This window comes from Candoia aspera, chromosome 4 (genome assembly GCF_035149785.1).
Source record: "Candoia aspera isolate rCanAsp1 chromosome 4, rCanAsp1.hap2, whole genome shotgun sequence".
NCBI classification, from domain to species: Eukaryota; Metazoa; Chordata; class Lepidosauria; order Squamata; family Boidae; genus Candoia; species Candoia aspera.
Genome location: NC_086156.1, coordinates 64780672 through 64802616, shown reverse-complemented (window position 1 = coordinate 64802616; position 21945 = coordinate 64780672). Strand labels below are relative to the sequence as shown.

General features: G+C 40.1%; 1 protein-coding gene across 1 annotated transcript; it reads right to left on the bottom strand.

The window, feature by feature from the left end:
- Positions 1 to 1276: 1276 nt before the first annotated feature.
- Positions 1277 to 21763, bottom strand: CHMP5 (charged multivesicular body protein 5). The gene is made up of 8 exons (XM_063300304.1): positions 21572 to 21763; positions 20058 to 20162; positions 17991 to 18037; positions 8301 to 8394; positions 8142 to 8213; positions 7342 to 7450; positions 6691 to 6803; positions 1277 to 1851 (listed from the first exon to the last, which is right to left on the bottom strand). Exons 1-8 carry the CDS (start codon positions 21638 to 21640, stop codon positions 1801 to 1803), a joined length of 660 nt encoding a protein of 219 aa, XP_063156374.1. The 5' UTR covers positions 21641 to 21763; the 3' UTR covers positions 1277 to 1800.
- Between the last annotated feature and the right edge of the window lie 182 nt (positions 21764 to 21945).

The following is a 21945-nucleotide window of genomic DNA, read 5'->3' as shown; positions in this document are numbered from 1 at the left end:
ACTTTGTCCTATGAATTCTTCAAAGAGAGAATTGCCTGCTGACCTAAACGAGATCCTGATGTTATCAACTATCAGCCAGGGTCCAGTGTTCTGTATTTAGCCAAGCTGGGGCTGCAGTTTGAGGAACTCCTAAATTGATTGTCTTCATCCTTTCCTGTCTTGATTTAGACCTAAATTTGGCATGCAGATGGACACAATCACCCAGATGGAAATTCTGTACAGGGAGACATAAGGAAGTGCTATTCTGTTGATACTTGGAGGTGGGGGGTGTTGGACTTGCATCCTGATTGTTCCGTTCTTTCTCTGTGTTACAAGAAGGTAGTAGTGGGAGGTTTCTGCTTGACTTCTTCAGAATTGCTCTGAGGAGTCCAGTAATATTTCATCTTGCTGGACTGGTCAGTGACTGCAATAAAGATTCTGATTCTGATTTCATCTTGCCTCCCATGTCACTTAATGTCAATATGAAGTCACCGGAAAAGATCATTTGCACCTTTGGAGCTAGTTATCAATATTCTGATGACACTCGGTTGTAAATGTCCTTTCCTGTGAGCTTGGGATTCCATATTTCCATGTTATTGGCTTTAGGCCTGAATGTGGAACGACTAAACGTTGAAGAATAAGCTGAAACTGAAATCCGTCAAGATGTTGTTACTGAGGGACCATAGTTAGGTTTCTTTAGGTAGACATGTGCTGGGTACAGTTGCCAGGGGAGTCGTCCTTGATGACACTGGATATCTACATAACATTAATGGCAAAGTGAGATTTGTGTCAACCACTGACAAAGCAAATTCATCCCTACCTGAAGGAGATGGACCTGACTTCAGTGACTTATTTGCAGGTAACACTAAGGCTGGACTATTGCAATATGATTTTTATGGAACAGCCCTTGCAGATAGTCTGGAAATGTTCAGCTGCCTCAGAATGTGACAGCTTAGATGATGTGTGAGATGACTCTGAGATCCCACATTAGCCCTGTTCTGATATGGTTGCACAGCTTGCTGGTTACTTTTTGAACCAAAGTCAGCAGATGTGTTTGGCATCAACAACCATTTCTGCTTTCTCTATGACAAGATCAACAGTATGATATATTGCCATTGGAGTTTAGAATAACCCTTTCCATACTTCAGGCTCAAAACTTCTAACTCTTTGAATGATACTACTTCAGCTTACTGTATTTTGCATTTTATATCTGTTAAGTTTTAATGTGACTTTTTGAATGCTTTTTCTGTACCTTGTAAGTTGTATGGAGACATTAGGGGAATAGCCAGCATACAAATTTTCTAAATAAATGAAGCAATTTACCTGATTTTGGCCTACTATAATGTATGAAATAAGCTATTATCTAAAGTCATCTGTCACCACAGAGAGAGATTCTAGCCTTTTCTGATAAACAGAATCAAATCAAGTTACCCTTTGTAATACCCAGTTTATGTCAAAATGGATTATACAACACAATCACCTACACTTAAACATGATGGCAAATTTTAAAAATAGAAGCACAGTAAGCTATAACCAAAAAGCTATAAATATTTTATATACTACTTTTACACAAATGACAAATCCAAATTTTAGAACTTTGAATAGATCAAACAGAAGGAAAAAGTAGTGTCAATTTCTTGCTATTAATAAAAAAATTAGTGCTATAATATTTTCTAAGAAAGAAAATTAGCACTCATTCATTCTTTATTACATAACATAGTGGTGTTACGTGATATTGCAGAAGTATGGTCTCAGCCACCTCAATTGTTTTTATTCAGAAATTTATAATATGAAAAACAGCATTCCTTTTGATCTTCATAATTATGTTGCAGGAATCTGTGGGAGTCCAAATTCATCCACCAGTACCCCATCCTGTGAGAATGAAAATACATAATTTATGGTTAACTATTGCTTTGTCCCCAAACCATGAAAACACATTAAATAGAGATAAATGAAAATTACAATAATATTTTTAATTCTGAACTACCTGTCCCAGCAAACAGTGGACTATTTTATCCACATATGTCAAGCCATTTATTTACAAGCATTAATTATTTTAATCAAAAAGAGCTTATGAAAATTAAATATTTAACTGTGATATTACTTTTGTTTTATAAATTTAATGGAAAAAGATGTTTAGTAAGCTAACAATACAAATAGACATATTTATTATATAGCCCAAAGTAACATATGAGGATAGTCAAAGGAAGATTTCAGTTGACTTTCATATGAAAAAGGAAGTCAGCCAATTCATGACCTGGGAATTACTGTGTATGTGTGTGTGCGTGTATAATCCATTTAATTGTGTCCAATTCTTGGAGACTGCCTGGACAAGTCCCTGCAGTTTTCTTGGCAAGGTTTTTCAGAAGTTGTTTCTGCTTCCTAGGACTGAGAGTGATTGCCCCAAGGTCACCCAGCTGGCTTTGAGCCCAAGGTTGGACTAGAACTTTGTGATGCGGCTGTGATTGAAAAAAGCACCCAATCACAAGGTACAAACTGCTTCCAGCCTAGCCAATGCAGCAGCAGGACTGCTATTTGTTTGAAGGTATAAGGTGATGTGGGAGTGCAGATGAACACAGCAGATAAGCATCTGCTGACAACTGCAGGCTTATCAGTTACTAGTTTTAAAAACTGGCACACATACAAGAAACATACATGTACGTGTTTGTGTTTATACTACTGTTCTTCACACAGAAGCATTGCTTAATGGTGAAGTTGTGCGAATGCAAGGCTACATTATTATATTATGTATTATAATATATAATTATATAATATATATATTATACACAGTATAAGATTTTTGAACTTTGGTTGTTTGTGTACTCTGTGCATGCTCTTTGTCCTTTTGACACTAAATTTCAGAGTCCATTAAAAAATGCAGTGCTTGGGGCTAGTTTGCTGAGTTGTGGTGTATATAAGAACACTGTGCATGTTCTCTTGTCTTGCTGTTGGAATGCTAATTAATCAGTTGAGAAGGACATAGTAGCCCACCTTTGTACAAGTATAAACAACAGCAAACAGCAATACAAGGAAACTGAAAAAAGCATGTCAAATCTGTTGCTTGATTTTGTTAGGTAGGTACAGTGGCAACATCTACAGAAAAATTGACCAAGGAGATAATTTCTTTACGTTTTAATTCTTAAAAAAGCTACATAGTAATGGAAGGAAGTACAATTGGTGCCTGGCTGCCTTCCTTAGCTTCAGGCTGTGAAATGCACAAATTGAAAGGCATATTAAAGAGATCAATTCTCTTTGCCCTATAATCTGTTAAACTCTGCATCTGGTTTGCTGAAAAAACCTCTATATATTCTTTCTGTTGAGAAGAGGAAAGAGCACTCTAATCTAAAAAAAAATATTTTTCAGTAGTAGAGTGGAGCTGTTCTCACTATTCTTTACAGGGGTTTGTTTTAATGTTTCAAAAATATTTAAAAAATAATTCCTTCAACCAAATTTTCTGCAATTTGGGTCATAGGTAGCACTCAGAATACATTACTAACCACTCACTCCAGGAATGTAAAAATAGAGCAGCAGTTGGTCCCAGGCTCCCTGTGGCTATGATTCTCAATCATATTTTAGTTTTGTTCTTTATGATGGAAAATAGCCAAACAGCAGGAGTTTTATTCTATACGCAAAATAAAGCACATTAATAGCAATATTGCTATTAATCTTTGTCAAGTAAGCAGCAAGCTGCACTGGCTTCCAATAGGCTTCTGGGTGCAATTCAAGGTGCTGGTTATCACCTTCAAAGCCCTACATGGCATTAGGACCAGGTTACTTAAGGGACTGTCTTCTCCCAAAAACATTTGCCTGCCCACATGCTCCCACAGGGAGGGGTGCTCCAGGTTCCTTGTTTTAAATCTTGTCATCTTATTAGGCTGACCATACATACTGGTTTAAACGGGATAGTACTGTTTTTTTCACATTTCCCAGCCGTCCCATCTTTTTAATATAAATGTCAATTTTGTCCCATTTTTTAAAAAATGGATGGGCTCTTCCCCATCCATGCCCAACGCATGAAGCCGGACCTTGCTCTCGGCCAGCAGCAACCATCGCGCAATCCCCGGAGGCCTCCAACTTTCAGCCGATGGGCTCCTTCAACGTTGTCTTGTGCCCCCTCCCCCAGGTGCCTGAGCAAAGCCCAACCAAGCAGCCCCGACGCCAGCTATTGGAGCGCCGGGAACCAATAGGGAGTCAGCAACAGGAGGTGGTGCTGCCAGAACCTGTAATCACCAAACTGGGGAAAGGGAGCAGATGGCAGACTTGGAGCTTAAGAACGCCAAAGAGCTTCCAGGGCTGCTTGGAAAAAATGTTGCTTTTTGTTTCGATTTTCAAAAATTCGAAACTGCGGTGTGGCTACAAAAAAAATTCATGGAGCACCAGGCTTCAGTACTATATACAAAAGTTGAGGTGCCAGAACAGCCTATTGAAAGAAAGAGCTCAGAACTGAATTTCCTGAGAATCCATACCAGCCTTTTTCTGCCGACCGTGCATTCAAAGTTCCTGGCACAGCCATTTCTATAGTAGTTTTCTTTTGTTTATATTGTTTTTAACCCTTGTAAGCCATCCTGGATTGTATGCAATTGGACGGCCAAAGAAAACGAAATTGCAAATAGTCAAGTTTTCAGTGTTTTCAGATGGCATTCTGAGGTGTTACTTTTGTGGAGCAAATCCAACAAAGCATTAGCAATTGTATTACCCAATAGCTTTTCTCGATCAGTCCAGTTTGCCAAATCAATCTGGTATAGTCCTGAATAAATAGGATGTATATGTGCATACATATATTACATATGTGTGTGTATATGTGTATATAAAGATATAGATATAGATATGTATAGACAACAGTCATTGAGAGTTGGGCGGCATATAAGTTTAATTATTATAATATATTCTTTACACATACCGCCGTCCCATTTTTGCCATCCCAATGTCCCATTTTTGTCTCAAGGAAATATGGTCATCCTACATCTTATGGGATCTAGTAAATGTGCCTTTTCTGTAGTTGCCCCTGTTCTCTGGAATGATCTTTCCCCTGACATCTGACAGGCCCCAACTCTTCTCACCTTTAGGCAAGCCATAAAGACCTGGCTTTTCCCCTAGGCATCAGGGGCCAGTTCAATGAAAGTCCCCTTTTGGCTGTTCTGTTCTGTTGCTTGGTCACCACTTTATATTTTATATTTATATATTGTATAAGTTTAATGTACAGTATATGGTGGGTTTTGTTTTGTTTTTGGTTACTGTTTGTTTTTTATGCTGTATACCACCCAGAGCCACATTGTTTGAGTTGGGAAGCCTTACAAATCTAATTTTTTTTAAAGAAAATGCTAAGGTACTTACATGTTATACATTACAGTATACCATGCATGAACCCATTTGTTGTATTTTAAATCATGGTTTATAGGTTAGTTATGTGAACTTGGTCACTTTGCCTTAGTCAACAAACTATTGTTCCACCAGTTGTTATATTTGATTTGAATTTAAGAAAACAAACACCATTGAAGTGTTTGTAACCCCTTAATATACCATGCATAGCTTCTCAAATTATCACAGCAGTAAACATACCAACGAGATGAAAATGAAAATAGATGCCTAATTTCTATATGCCTATTGTTTGTTTGCTGCTTAAAGGATGGGCAATTTGGTGGTGGTGGCGTTACAGCTCCAGAGGATTCTGGATGAAACAGACTAACTAGACCCCTTTCAGTCAGGTTTCAGGCCCGGTTATGGGACGGAAACAGCATTGGTCGCACTTATGGATGATTTCTGATGGGAGCAGGATGGAGGCAGTACATCCATCCTTGCTCTTCTTGACCTCTCAGTGGCTTTCAATACCATTGACCATGGTATCCTTCTGGACTGACTCAGGAGTTGGGGGTGGGCGGCATGATTCTGTGCTGGTTCACCTCCTTCCCCCAGGGCCAGTCCCAATACATGGGGCTACCCTTGAAGAATATCCAGAAGCTACAGCTGATCCAGAATGCATCTGCACGGGCAATCTTAGGCGCCCCTAGGGCGGCACATGTGACACCTTTGCTGCACAAGCTGCACTGGGTTCCAGTTTGCTTCCAGGTCCAATTCAAGGTGTTGGTTATGACCTTTAAAGCCCTACATGGCATGGGACCAGGTTACCTGAGGGACCGTCTCATCCCCATCACATTGACCCGTCCCACCCAGGCATACAGAGAAGGCATGCTACGGATCCCTTCTGTTAAAGAGTTCCATCTGGTGGGGTCATGGAAGCGTGCCTTCTCTGCAGTAGCTCCCGCCCTTTGGAACATTCTCCCCCCAGAGGTGAGACAGGCCCCTTTGCTCCTGGACTTCCGCAAACAATTAAAGTCCTGGTTTTGTCTCCATGCCTGGGCAGGAGGGAGAATAGTCACTCCTGGGGATGGCTAGCTCCCTAGAATAGCCCTGTTTTACCTGCAGATTTATAAAGAACTTTTAGCTATCTGGGCTTCATTATATTTATATTTTATTATGTACTATATTTATTGTATAGGTTTATATTCTATTGTTTTAACAGGGTTCTTATTGTAAACTGCCCAGAGTCCCTCCTTGGGGGGAGATGGGCAGTGATAAATTTGATTGATAAATAAATAAATAAATAAAATTTAAAAGACCCTAGTATATTTTGGTGAACTTTTCTCTCTAAATGTGTGGTGCCTTCTATGTGCTGTGTGGTGGTGGAAGATGAGGGGGTAAAAAGAGACTCACTTTGTTTTTTGCTTCAGTTGGCATGCCCTCTGGAATTGATGGAACAGTTGCAGCTTCATCAAGATAGGAACTGTCTTCATCAGCTAGAAGTTCATCACCCAGTGCTTCTAGCTCTAAAATTGTGTTGAGTACAGAAAATGTCTGATTACTAACTGAAATTTAGAGATGAGTGAGCTTGTTATATCTGATTTAAAAACAGCAAGGAAAAGCACTAACATTTCTGGAAAGCTAATTTAGTGCATTTATATATGGCTTTTACAAAAATACCTCCTTCCTTCTTGCAGACAAGTCTTTCATGAAACTATATACTATTCTGTAGTTTGGTTACCTAGCTTCAAGACTGCAGCAGGAGATCCTCAGTGAAACGTAAGGCTGAATGCTGAATATAGTTATACTTTTGTGTGCGGGGGGTGTCTTTTCTTGGTTTCTTTTTATTTGTTTGCTGGCAAATGGCCGTGATAAATTGAAATTGAAGTGAATACAAAAATACTTATTTCCGCTGCATTATTGACTCCCACATAAAAGTATATTTATACTTTCTGCCATTTGGTTATAACCAAGACTATACTGCATAAACCAAAACTAAACCATCTATCCTGAACTCAACAAGTCTTGGCTCTACAGCAATACCAGAATTTACTGGTAACTCACCTGCCTCCAAGTCATCTTCATCTATCTCTGGGGTTCCATAACTACGACCCAATGCTTCCTGAATTTCACTAGCATCTTCCATCATATCTTCCAATTGGTCTTGCAAGTCCTGGATTATAAAATATACATCCATCACAGTAGGGGAGAACTGTAATTGGTCTTCTGTCTTTGTCAGGACAGAAGGGACTTATTTGCCTGAAATAACAAAATCTTCCTGCATTCTCTTTTAATTCACTTAATTGCCAAACACTTCATATTTGTACTGAAATAAGATTTACTCATACTTCCAGTGGATTTGAGCAATGTACTATACCATGATTTGTTTAACCATTGTTTGTTGAACATGAGAACCAGGCTATAGACTATACTTGTTGAAATTAGTGAAATTAAACTATGATTTCATGTCCCATTGATTTTGTACTTTGGATCCAGCTGTTCTATGTTCTCATTCTTTTCATGCTTTAAAATATAATATAGCATAGTGGGAAAGTTGTTTGAGTGAAACTGGGCAGAAACTGTTCCAAGTCCATTCTTAGCCATGGAGACTCTTACTCTCTCTCACCCCAACCTACTTCACAGGGTTGTTGTGGGAAAACTGGAGGAGGGAGTGTTATGTAAATCACCTTGAACTGCTGAAGAAAAGGTGAGATACAAATCTAATAAATAAAGACAGATTGGCTTATATAAGAAACCAAATATCCATCCATCCATCCATCATTTAATTTATTCCAGGCCAGAAAAGAGGACTGTATGGTATTAAGTAATTCTATAGTTTTTTAAAAAATAACACTAAAACTCACCTCAATTTGATCAATTTTTACTTGCTTGTAAGCTTTTTTCATTTCCTTCGCTCCTAGCTTCATAGCATCGACCTAGAAAAGTTGCCAGATAAAATATTTAGACCCATTAATACATATTCAATACATAAATCAAAATTGAAAAATGAAATGCAAATTTACCGTTGTTTTCGTATCTTTTAGGGACTGGATAGTATAGTTGGCTTGTTCCATATTGAAAGACTGTTGGGCAAGATTATCCCGTTGGTTTTCATACCTATATACATAATACATAAGCTTCAGAGCAAAAAGTGGTCCAACTGCAGTACTACCTGTCTTTCATAAATACTACAAATCCAACAGTGCAAATTTGAGGCCCAGTCCCCAAACATAGGACTTGAATGAAAACTGAGCATGTCATTAACTAAATGCAGTTCCTGTAGTAAATCAAATCAAATCAAATCTTTATTACAGTCATAGACCAGCATAAGTTCCCATGGTAAATGTAACTGGCTTCCAATTATTCCAAAACAAAATCTCCCTTGAGCCAAGGTCAACTCCTGATGACTACATGAGTTTTCTTGGGAATAATATATTAGTGTTTTGCCAATGGCTTCTTTCATGATTTTTTTTTTACTTGCCAATTCAACCTATAATCCAAGATTCTCTAGTAGATTTCCATCCAAGTATCAACCAGGTCCAACTTAGCTTTTTGAGATCTGCCATAGTCAGCAAGCTGCTGCCATATTTTAATTCTGCATCTATTCAGTCTGATGAATAAAGAAAAGCTAGCTTTCAATTTAAATAAATATTGTTCAGCTTTTTATGTTAAGCAGTCTGGAGGCTGTATGGGTTTGGATGGGGAGGAATCGTCTCTGATTCGATCCTACCGAGTGGCTGTGTGTTTGAACTTGCCCAGATCTAGAGATATTCCATCTTTGATGAGGTTGCACTTCCCCCTTCAAGATTGGTACACAATCTGGGAGTCTTCCTGGATTTGCAGCTTCTGCTTGAAGAGCCGTTGTCAGCTGTGGCTAAGGAGTTTGCACAACTCCATCTAGTATGCCAGTTGCACTGTTTCCTCGATTAAACAGTCATCTCTCAGGACCCTAGAAGCATGCCTTCTCTGTAGCAGCGCTTGTCCTCTGAAACAAGGTTCCCCCCTAGACCAAGATGGCCCCTACTCTGCTGTTGTTTAGAAGAGCCATGAAGACCTGGCTCTTCACCTAAGCCTTTGGCAAGGGAGAATGAGATCCCTCACTTCATCATGCTTGCCATCTTTTTTCTTTATTTTTTAATGCTTTATTGTAATTTATTTGATTGTTGTGAGTCACACAGAGTTGTTGAAACAGTATTCAAGTTTAATAAATTATTTGCACAATATTCAAGAGTTCAGTAATAAATACGGAGTTCTCAGAGTATATAGATACCACCTATATTCCACCTCCTAGGAATTGAGATAGGGTAGATACTGTCCTAACAGTCAGGAACCACGCTGAGACAAGGAATAGGTCTCTAGTGTTTTATTACAGCTACATTAGACAGAAAATCCTAACAAACTGAAGAGGCGTGGGAAAAACCCAGACAGATAAACCCCAAAAGTTAAGGCGGGTCTGATCTGTGTCTCTTTGAATGGCTGCTTAACTCCTCAGTACTACGCATGTGTTTTCCCCCCTGGATAGGGGCCCCCTCCTGCTCACCATCAGTACTCATGAGATCACCCTCCCCTCCAGATTCACATTCCATTTCAGCCCCCTCCCTTCCAGAGGTCTCATGAGAGTCCATCTCCCCCTCCAAGCTCCCATGGGAACTGGGCAATGATGGAAATTCTTCAAAGGAAAACTCCAAGGATGAATCAGTGCTGCTCTCCAGGTCTGATAACGCTTCTGGCCCAGGTGGCTGCTGGTGGAAAATAGCTAGATAATTAGAAGATGCTTCCCCCCTCCCCCTTGGGAAATGCAAGCCCAAGGTGGAGGGCTGCGGGTCTCCCTTCTCCTCTCGCTCTGGCCTCAGAGCCTCAGGCGGGGGTGGAGGTTGCCAACTTACGAACTCCTCTGCTTGGGATTCCTCTGCTTGCTTAGTCAAGTGAGGAATCTCTGGTAGAGTGCGAGGCTTGGGTTTGTGAGGGAAGAGCTGATGGAATCGATGAACCAGCATTGGTGCATGCACATCTCTGGCATTCTCCCATGTGTGCTCTTCCTCAGGGTACCCTTTCCAGTGTATTAAATATTGGATGCCCCTTCCTCTCCTCCTAGAGTCCAGAATTTCCTTGACTTTGTATTCCTCCTCCCCCTTCACAATTACTGGAGGTGGGGGGGGGCATTTGTGATCGTAAGGTACTTGGGGCAGGGTCTTTGGCTAACAAGGCTCTGTGAAAGACTGGATGGATTTTCATGGATGCTGGCAGCTTTAAGCGATAAGCCACTGGATTTATTTGCTGTACCACAGTGAAAGGGCCCACAAACTCAGAGTCCAACTTCTTGGAGGGCCTGGTAGAGGTAAAAAACTTGGTAGAGAGCCACACTTTGTCTCCTACCGCAATCTCTGGCCCCTCTTGTCTGTGAGCATCTGCAGCTCTCTTGTAAGCACTCTTTGCCCTGTTCAGCTGCTCCTTTAACAACTCCTGTGCGGCTTGTTGCTCTTTAAGAAAATCAGCCACGGCTGGAACAGTTCCCTGCTGGGAGGAGGTGGGCAACACCCAAGGGTTAACCCCGTAGAGTGCCTGGAAAGGGGACATCTTGGTAGAGGACTGTACAGAATTATTCTATGTAAATTCTGCCATGGGGAGCAGGGCTGGCCAATTGTCTTGCTGATAAGTGGTGTAACACCTGAGATACTGCTGTAACCATTGGTTAATTTTCTCAGCTTGCCCGTTACTAGCTGGATGATGCGATGATGATAGGTGGATCTGGACCCCTAATGACTGGAAAAGGGCCCTCCAGAACCTGGAAGTGAACTGAGGGCCTCTGTCACTCACCAAGTGATTTATCATGCCTCTATACCTAAAAACATGGTCCATAAAGAACTGCACTGTGGCTTGCGCAGATGGGAGGCCCTTGCAAGGAATAAAATGCGCCATTTTAGTGAAAAGGTCCTGGAAGTCAGCCCCTGGACCGGGGGTAAATCAGTGATGAAATCCATGGAGATTGTATCCCAAGGCCTACTGGGGGTGGGTAGGGGTTGCAAGCATCCTGTGGGCTTCCCTGGGAGAGGCTTGGCTCATATACAGGTATGACAAGAAGCAGCGTAACCCTTTATGTCTGCAGTCATCTTAGGCCACCAGTAGTCTCTCAGAGCTCTATGGAGAGTTTTGAAAACACCTCCGTGGCCTGCCGTTTGATGGTCATGGCAAAGTCTCAGTACTTCTTCCCTCAATGAGGGGGGAATGTATAATCGCCCACTATGCCAGAGGATTCCTGCCTCCACATTAAAGGGGGAAGCAGTGTCTTGCGGGCCCCTCTGGAGGTCATCCATCCTGGCCCTGGCATACGGGTCCTGTTGCTGCTGAGCTCTGACTCTTGTAAATAGGTCCTCTGCTTGTCTGCCTGCTGCTAAAATCTCTGTCTGGTTCCCCCTCATAGACTGCTGAAAGTTGTGAGGTTGTAATATAGTAGCCTGTATCTCCTGGTGAGTAGCAGGGGTTGCCTGAATGGATCGAGACAGGGCATCTGCCAAACAGTTTTGCGCCCCAGGAACATAAGAAACAACAAAATGGAAACGGGAGAAAAACTGGCTCCATCTGATTTGGTGTGGGGTGAGGGATCTGGTGTTTTGTAGAAGCTGTAAATTCTTGTGATCAGTGCAAACTTTCACAGGAAAGGTTGCACCTTCTAGCCAGTGCCTCCACTCTTGAAATGCTGCTTTAATTGCTAGCAACTCCTTGTTAAAAACATCACAGTTTCTCTCTGCTGGTGAGAGCGTGCGGGAGAAAAATGCACAAGGGAGCAATGTATTCTCTGTTTTGTTTGTATATTGCAATAAAACAGCACCAATAGCAAAATGTGAAGCATCTGAATGCGTTATGAATTGCTTCATAGGATCAGGGTGCTTTAAAAGCGGCTGGGATGCAAAGAGTTGCTTAAATTCTTGGAAGGCTGCTTGCTCTCTCTCCCCCCAAATGAATTTTGATCCTTTCTTCAAAAGCTGTGTGAGGGGTTTAGCCCTGTCACTAAATTTATTTATGAATCTCCTGTAAAAATTGGAAAACCCTAGAAATTTTTGTACCTCTTTCACAGTTTGGGGGGGTTGCCAAGAGAGAATTGCCTGGACCTTAGAAGGATCCATGGATATGCCTTCTGTTGATATTTTATAGCCCAGGAAATGTAATTCAGTTAAATCGAAGGCACACTTCTCTAGCTTGGCGAACAGCTTGTTCTCTCTCAGTCTTTGTAAGACATTATGTACATGGGTTACATGAGTTGTAGCATCCTCAGAGAATATTAATATGTCATCTAGATAAATGACCAGATACTTATCTAGTAAATCAGAAAAAAATTGATTCATAAATCGGGAAAATATGGCTCCTGCATTAGACAAGCCAAAGGGCAAAAACAAGGTACTCAAATTTACCAAACCTGGTATCGAAGGCAGTCAGATATTCATGCCCCTCTTTCATCCGGATCAGATTGTATGCATTCCTGAGGTCCAACCTAGTAAAAATGCGTGCTTTCTGTAAGCGATCCAGCAGATCAGATATTAGGGGGAGTGGGTAATTTTCCTTGACCGTGACTTTATTGAGGGAACTGAAATCATGCACCACTCTCATGGGTGCCTCCTGGGTTGCCGGTGCCAACGGGTCAGGCTTCTTTGGTACAAAGAAAGTAGGAGCAGACGCTGGGGAAGTAGATGGTTGGATGAAACCCTTTTGGAGATTAGAATCCAAGTAATCCTTTAAAGTGGCTAGTTCCTTGGGGGACATGGGATATTGTTTCCTTGCTGGAATCTTGGCTCCTGGTATCAACTCAATGGTGCAATCACAGTCCCTATGGTGGGGTAGTGCTGTGGCCTCTTGTTCACTGAAAACATCTGCAAAATCTGCATACTTGGCTGGCAACTGGACCCCACCTGCTTCCGGGACTGCGTTGGTTGCTGGAGAGAGAAGAGCGGCTTGAATCTTGTGGTGCTGGCATTCCTTAGCTGGGAAGGAGATTGCTCCCGTAGTCCAGTTCAACAATGGGTTGTGGATCTTCAGCCAAGGTGTGCCCAGGACAATAGGCACATTAAGTGATGCAGTAACATAAAGTTGGATCCACTCAGTGTGGTCTCCCGTTGTTAGTTGCAAAGGTTCTGTGAAACTTCGAATCAGCCCTGCCTTGAGGGGCTGGCCATCAATGGTCTTAACTTCTATGGGATGTGGCAATTCCATGGCCGGGATGTTGAGGTCTTGTACAGTCTGTACATCAATAAAATTGGTGGAAGCTCCGGAATCCACGAGGGCCTCTAGCTTGACTTGGTGCTCTGGGTTTACGTGCGTTATGATTGGTAAGTAGTAAAAAGATTGCCTGGAATCCTCGGAATGAGCCCTTCTTAATTGATTGGTCTCCCTGCTGAGCTCTGTGGAGGGAGACCGACGGAGTTTCCCAAGGTTGGAAGTTGAGGTGGAGGTGGCTCTTGGTTCTGTTGCTTGCCCTGGGGCTCTTATGGAATTTGCTTGGCTTCTCGCTGGGCAAGCTCTCACCATGTGCCCCTGGACTCTGCAGTAGAAACAGAGGGCTTTCTCTCTCCTTCTCTGCCTCTCTGCCTCGGAAATAAGCCTCCTGCTCGCCCCGATCTGCATCGGCTCCTCTGGTCCTGAGTAAAGAGATGCTGTGGAGAGAGCTGGAAATCCTGGAAGCACTCTGAGGCCCCTGTTTCTCCCCGGCTGCATCTGTCTGAGCTCTTCTAGCCTGGCGTCTACGACCACAGACAGTTGATATAAACCTTCTAGGGTAGCTGGTGTTCCCTGGTACACTAATTCATTTTTAATTTCTTCATCCAGCCCGTTTGAATTGGTCTTTCAAGGCACTCTCATTCCAGTCCAGATCTCCTGCTAACGGCTTGAAATCAGCAATGTAAATTCCCACTCTCTTGTTGCCTTGCTTGAGCTTCCAAATTTCTCGGCTGGCAGTGACATCTCTGATCGGGTCATCAAAGTGTGCTTGGAACCCTGCCAGAAAATTCTGCTGGTTGTTGAGAATTGTGTCGTTGTTCTCCACCATGGGAATAGCCCATTTGGCTGCTGGGCTCTTTAGCAGACTTAAAATGAAGGTGACTCTGGTTCTGTCTGTGGGAAACTCTGCCGGTCTGCTGTCGAAAAACATTGTGCACTGTGTGAGAAAGGTTCTCAACTGTCCTGCTTCTCCTCCAAACTTCTCTGGTAGACTGCCCTGGGATCTCAAGTCTACTGGCAGAGCTGCTGCTGCTGGCACCGGTTGTGGGTTAATTGGAGCTGGTTGTTGTAACTGCTGTAGCATGGCTGCTTGTAATGTGTTGATCTGGAGATCTACTTGTTGTTGATGTTGTTGCAATGCTGCTGCCAGTTGTTGGATGGCTTGCCGAATTTCCTGGTTTTCTGAAGACATTTCCCCAAAAGTCTCTTCCTTTTTTTTTTTTGTTCCTCCCTCTTTCAATGGAAGTAGTGGAGTTTGTTAGGATTGATGTCCTAACAGTCAGGAACCACGCTGAGACAAGGAATAGGTCTCTAGTGTTTTATTACTGCTACATTAGACAGGAAATCCTAACAAACTGAAGAAGCGTGGGAAAAACCCAGACAGATAAACCCCAAAAGTTAAGGTGGGTCTGATCTGTGTCTCTTTGAATGGCTGCTTAACTCCTCAGTACTACGCATGTGTTTTCCCCCCTGGATAGGGCCCCCCCCCTGTTCACCATCAGTACTCATGACAGATACTCTGGGTTGATCCTCAATTTTAAATTATATTTCATCTTGACATATTATCCTGGTCTAGGGGTATACCAGGGCTGGTGGTAACAAATGTTTATTTTATTCATTTATTTATCAAATTTTGTCACCACCCATCAAAAGAGGGACTCTGGGCAGTTTACAATAAAGTTGCTGAGAGAGCAATATCAAAAGAGTCACTCTCCTTATTGTCTCTCTCTGCCACTAAATCATCTATCAAGGATGACTTTGGCTCACCCTAAGCCTAAACCAGACTTGAAACAGACTGAAAAATGTCAAGATAATTAGTATGACTGCACTGACACCACAACTGAATCAATATCTGCTACCCAGGAATGGGTTTTTGAATAGTCCAGTTTTTTAGGCTGAGCAGTTATCTGAATGACATTTTCCCAACTCAGAACACCACTAACATTGCAGATGATGTAGTACTAACCATTATGCAACCACAGAGTCCTGTAAGTCAGCTAATAAAAACAATGACTTTGCTAAATTCTCAGGATACAAACTCAATAAAAACAAAACAAAGATAGTAACAAGAGATTGAACACCAGAAGATGTCTACTTTGGGGGGGGGGGGAAGACTGATGTGAGATAACAAAAAATCCAGTGAAATACTTGGGACTTTAATAAAGATTTATTTCAGAACAATTACAATATATTATAGAAAAAAATTAAAAAAAATTAAAAAAATTGAAAGATGGAAAAACCTAAAACTTTCTTGGCTAGTAAAAATGAAGATACTATTCAAGATGAACTTTTCATTTCAAATGGCATCAATTCCAGTCTTAGACAAAACCTTGCAGGATTGGCAAATAACAGCAAACAGATTTATACAGAGTGGGAAAAAAACAAGAGTAAAATTCAAAATTTTGCAAGATTCAAAAGAAAAGATGAACTTGCATTTCCTAACCTTAAATTATATTATTGTGCTGGCTGTCTATCATAGACAGCAGAAAGGATAAAAACCCCAAACAGTAAAATATCAATCATGGATTTTGTAGGTACTTATCGTATAAGAAAACAAAATAAGAAAATAATTTTTAAGAATTAAAAGACAAAGTCTGATAAAAATATGGAAATCTTTTAAAAACAAGAATAAGTCCGGTGACTTCACCATTAGCTTCACTGTCAAATGCCTTTTACTCTAGGGACAATTATAGTAAGAAAAATTTAATTACGTATGCCAATATGGTACATCCAGACTTAGGAAACAGTCTAAAAACACAGCAAGAACTGCTTAATGAAGGTAGGAATTTACCATGTCTGATGTACTTACAAATTGCTGAATAATAAAAAGTGATCTCAAGAAAGAAGAAGGAACTTTGAGAAAGATGATAGAATTTGAATCGCTTATACAAAACCAAGATCACCTATTAGGGCATATGTGAGTGCGTGCATGCATGAGTGCCTGTGTGTGTATATATAACATATAAATACTTTCTAAAAATATATATAAATATATTTTATAAATAAATTTATAAAAAAATATATAAATTTCAATTCAATAAATTGATATTGAAATATGATCTGGAGATGGAAAAAACCAAAAATTGTATGACAAAGTGGATACAAAACTTCAAAGAAATAATCATAGTACATCAATGGGACGAACTATGGAAAAAATCAATAAAATTTACTCCAAGTTATAATTTAGGGGAAAATTGGTATAAAATGTTTTAGAGATGGTACATAACTCTATCAATTATCAACATAGGCAAATCATATAATAATACATATTGTAAATGCCATAACAAAGGAGGAATGTTTTGCTTATGTAAAAAAAACCCTCAAAAGCATTGGAAAAAAATACATCAAAATATTCAGAAAATCCTCAAATATTATTTTTAGATATAATTCCAGAAAACATATATGAAAAATATCACTTAGCAATTAAAATATTATCTGCTAAGATATATTCTGACAGCTGCAAGAACAAATTTGGCACAACACTGGAAAAGAGGAACTTTGCTGACAACATATTACATAGCAGGGCAAATTTAGACATTTGGTTTTTAGGAAGAAAGTGATGAAAGTGATGAAAAATAAGAGCATTAACATTTTAATTTTAATTTTATTATTATTATTATTAGATTTTTATCCAGCCTTTTATTTATATATATAAATAAATGTGAGGTGAGTTGTTGGGCTGAGAGAGAGTGAGTGACCCAAAGTCACCCAGCCAGTTTTCATGAGAAAGAACTCACAGCCCTCTGCTTTCTAGGCTAGCACCTTAACCACTATACCAAAGGCAGCCAAATCTCACATGAGTGACTCTGTACAGCTTACAAGATTGAATGTTAATGCCCTTGTTGTATTTTGCCCTCCATAAGGATGCACGTTTTATAACTCCCAATTTGATGAAGTATCTAGACAATTCTAACTTACTTTATGTACAGTTACTCCTGTGAGACTAATACAATTCAGTGCCTTGAGTATTACTATCTGTAAACCTTGTCATGACCTGATTACCTCAATGGTGTAGTTACAATTTTATGTTTGTGTTTTATTTCATTTATTTACCTTGTTAACCTGCAGAAAGAATTTTGGTCATTGACTGTAATAAAGAATCAAGAATCTGGTAGCACCCTTTCCCACTAACAATTGGAAAAAGTGCTACTAGATTATGGTGGGCTCTCCTCCTCCAATATAATACAGAATGATACTATCCTATTCTTTCAATCTGTTCTAGAAAGTAAGCTCTTTCTTTTTCCATCCTAATAACCTTGCTTTCTTCTTCTTTCTCTACCATAAAACAATGAAATAGACTGCAGTTGGGAAATTAGGATTAGAGGCACCCAAGATGAAATATGCACTGCAAAATGAATAACGGGACCCATCCTATTCCCAAGTTCACTACAAAAGGATGGCTGGATAGCAGCCTAGTTAAAAACATAACATTAAGGACTCATCTTCCTATTACTTCAGATTGGCGCTCTGTTTGAACACAAAAGTTAAGAGACTATGAAACTTACATTCGCTTCTGTTTTAACACTCTCAGGGCTTTCTGCTTTACCATGTTCTAAAGAAAAGGTAAAAAGCAGATGTTAAACCCAATAAGGATTAATAGCTGAACAGAAAAATTTAATTATAATGTATTTTTTACAAGCTTTTTGCTAAAATGCCAAGGACCAATAAACACCAATAAGATGCTTTTTGATAAGATTAGCAGTTGTCACCCAATTAAGCAAGCAACCTTAAAAAAAATCCAAAATCGTTTAATTTTTCTTTCACAGAGTTCAAATCACATTATTTATTCTTCTATTACGTCTTTATCCTTTTTGAGGAAGATACTAGATACAATAAAATGCACTACATGCATGCAATACACTAAGCTAATATGCACTTTGCTTATTGCAATTTGGAACTGTAGTGGCAATGCAGAAGGAGTTTAAGTGACATAATTTGATTTTATCCTTCACATGAAGTAACTTAGAGTTTATTCTGAGCTATACTAATATTTAGCTGGCTTGTCTTTTATTTCTGTTTGGAATGGGGGGTGGGGGGAGAAGAGAAAACCTCAAGGCTGTTTTTATTAAGCACAAGCTTATCTGTATAGTTTCCCAGGCTCTTGGATTAAACAGGTGCTCCAGACCCTGCAGTCTCTGTGCCATGGGACAGGGTCACGAGGTTTGAGGGCCAGACTTTGATAAAAATCTTAGAATTGCCTTTTGAGTTGGGGAGCTTCTGCACAGACCTGAGCGCTGGGTGCTGTGGAAATTGAGCTACCCTGGGGTATCTCCGCTGTCTTTATTAAGGGGCTCCTGACAGCCTATAGCAATCATTGGGTATCATCTTGCTTGGTATGTTATGGTTTTTCTTTATGTTATGCTGTTTATGCTTCTGTTTAATCTGCCTAAACTGTGTTTCTGTTTAACTCTGTTTGCTGAAGTTTATAATAAAGCTTAAAGATTCTTTATCCGCTGGTGTGCTTATTCTCTTTGGATCTAAAAGAACCAATTGTCTGGGCACCTGATCACTGCTTGGACACTTGGCAGAACAGTGACTTAATGAGTTGCATGAAGCTAGCCGATTTGGTTTAGAAGCAAAGCTATGGCTTAAATGTTTGTAAATATAGTGAACATGGATTCACACATATTAAGCCACAAGTCTGAATGGCTTTGGCCTATCATATGCTGTGGACCCAGTCATTGTCAGTTGCAAACCTTGCTCTAAAACTTCACATTATATATGAACCCCCAGCCAATTGTGCCTCACTCAGTTGTTAAAACAAACTTAACATGATGTATGAACTCAGAGAGTGCACCTGGTCCAAAACCAGATAAGTAAGGATTTTGAACCTGATCTCCCATGCTGAAGTCAAAGACTCTGCTCACAATGTTACACACCTCTTAGAGCTAAAATTCAAAGATGTATCTGTGCATTAAGGCCTGAGGTTAAGAATACTGTATCAATATTTATGAATTATAAGAAAGTGTACATTTCACTTTTACCATAAAATAAGTCCTGAGAAACAAATGCAAGAGTTAGGCCAAGTTGTACTAAGCCAAGGATTCTTAATTAGTCCAAATAACTTAGTTACATTTTATACTAAATCATAAACCATGGTTTACAAAATATAATAGCCAAGCTCTAATAACTTGCTAAGGTAAAACTAGACCAACTTCATTAAGAATTCACCTTCTTTGCTAGGATCTGAACACAAGATATGCAACTCCAAGTCCAATATGAATACCCACTCTAGATTCAAAATCATATAATGAAAGCAGGACTTCTGTAGCTACATCATTATTAATAATAACTTTTGCTGGGCAAAGTTAATATGGCAATAATATATATTAAAAGGTGTGTAGCTGTTTTTAAAAGGTGCTGACAGGTGCTGTCACTCAGAAACTCCTTTTGGCCACTGATTCAAGCCCCGCACCACCCTACTTCTCCCATCATTATATAATCTTATTCATTTGTTTTCTTGGTCCTCGGTACAGATCTGTCCTTGGTACAGATCTGATACTGGCATTTGGCAATCTTCCAAAAAACCAGGAGACCAGGCACAAATCAGTATAAAATTGTTCACACTTTACCTTTGCAGGCCCCTCCCTCATTTTCTTCATTTGATCTTTATATTTCACCAGTTCTGCATCAAGTCTAGAAATTTTCTTATCAATCGATTCTGCTCTGCTGTCCACCTTTAGCAAGGAATAATGAATAAAGATCTTATTAACTGGCAGCAAAGACATTACCAGTCAAAGTAAAAAGAGAAAACATGCTACAGTATTTACCCAAATACTAAATATGCAATCTTTAGCAAATTGTCAGTTTTGTTTATCAAGAATAGCTATTCACAAAAGGATCACAGAAGAAATAAAAAACTAGAGACTTCTTGGGGAGCTAACTTTTTAAAACTAATCTGAGGGAGCTGTAGCTGCCTATGTGAAAAAAAGGTAATAAGAAAAATGGTATCTATGTCACTTAGGGGTGTAAGAGAGAAATAAGGATTTTTTTTTACTACCTCTTGTTGAAGAAGAATAATTGCTATATAATTGGTATATAAACATGTATAAACTTTAACTTATAACCAAAATTCTAATTAAAAGTTAAACCCCACTTACACTGCTTAAGTAAGTCTTGGGTACACATAAGAGGAAAATAACAATTGGGTCTGACACTCTCAGATTTTTATTGTGTTCAGTCCCTCTATGTGCCTTTATCATCATTTCCAAATACTAAAAATGATAATTTATATCCTGAGATTTTCCTCCATAATAGATCCTAAGTTATGTTGGCTTGATTCCAAGAGCTCATCAAAGGCATGACCATCCACATATTTATTGTCTCCCTCCACTACCCTTTTTTTTAAAAAAATCCCTTAGTTTTGAACTAGATTGCCAGGTAGAATGAGAGTTGTTATTTAGAAAGCACAAGCCTCAAACCATTATAAACAGGCAGAATTAACCACATAATTCTTTGGATTCTGGCTATTGAATTGCTGCATCACAGTCTTTCAAGATACAAAAGGAAAGGGATAAAATTGATCAGCAGCCATAACATGGGTTCTTTGGTTTTACATGAACCCCCAGCCACCACACCATGCAAAGCACAGCATGTTCTGACAATCCAGCCAACTACAATTTATTCAGCAAACCATGGCTCAGCACAAGGCATGAATCAAATTTCTGACAACATCTGAACATTTCAAGTCATGGCCAAGGATTCATGAGACTGTGATTTAGAATGTCATAGAAACATAAAGGCTACAATGCAATTTTAAAGTATGAACGAATGAGACATACTCAATTCAGTGCTTAAACTGCATGAAAAACGCTTTTTATTTGACGGGCTAGCGACCAGCAAATATTGCCCCAGAGAAAGCAGCACACGAGGGAAAGGCATTTGCTGCCCTGTTAGTGACCACGTCTTCCCATTCACCCCTAGATTATGAAGAACAACATAGCAAAGCTGCCAACAGGCTACTCCACTGAAAGTTCAGACAAAGAGATTCAGCCTTCCAACCGGATGCGGACAACGATTTTCTTAGCTAGAGAAGCCAGCAGTGACGGTCCCGCAGCCACCACCCTCTGCCCGCGCGGGTACCCACCGTGCCGATACAGTCCGTCAAATTCGGAGGTGGCGCCTTAGGCTTCGATTTGCCGAACAAGCGATTCATCTCAGCAGCTAACCAAGGAAATACACCCCAAACAACTGGAAAACAAAGAGCCACCTCAAAACTTTCAGTACCGCCTCGAACCCGGAAACTACCCACTGCGCCCGATCATGGGTCTCGCCCTTCTGACACAACGGCCAATCAGCGGACGGTAGAGACTGCTAGTGACATTTAGGTTAAAGACCGGAAGTTTGTAGGGAAGGATGATTGTAGGAGAGTTAAGCTCTTCCGGGTTCCTTTGGAAAACACCGAGGAAGGAGAGCTTGTTAGGAGAACAAGGATGTTGTCGTGAATAGCGTGTAGCTAGA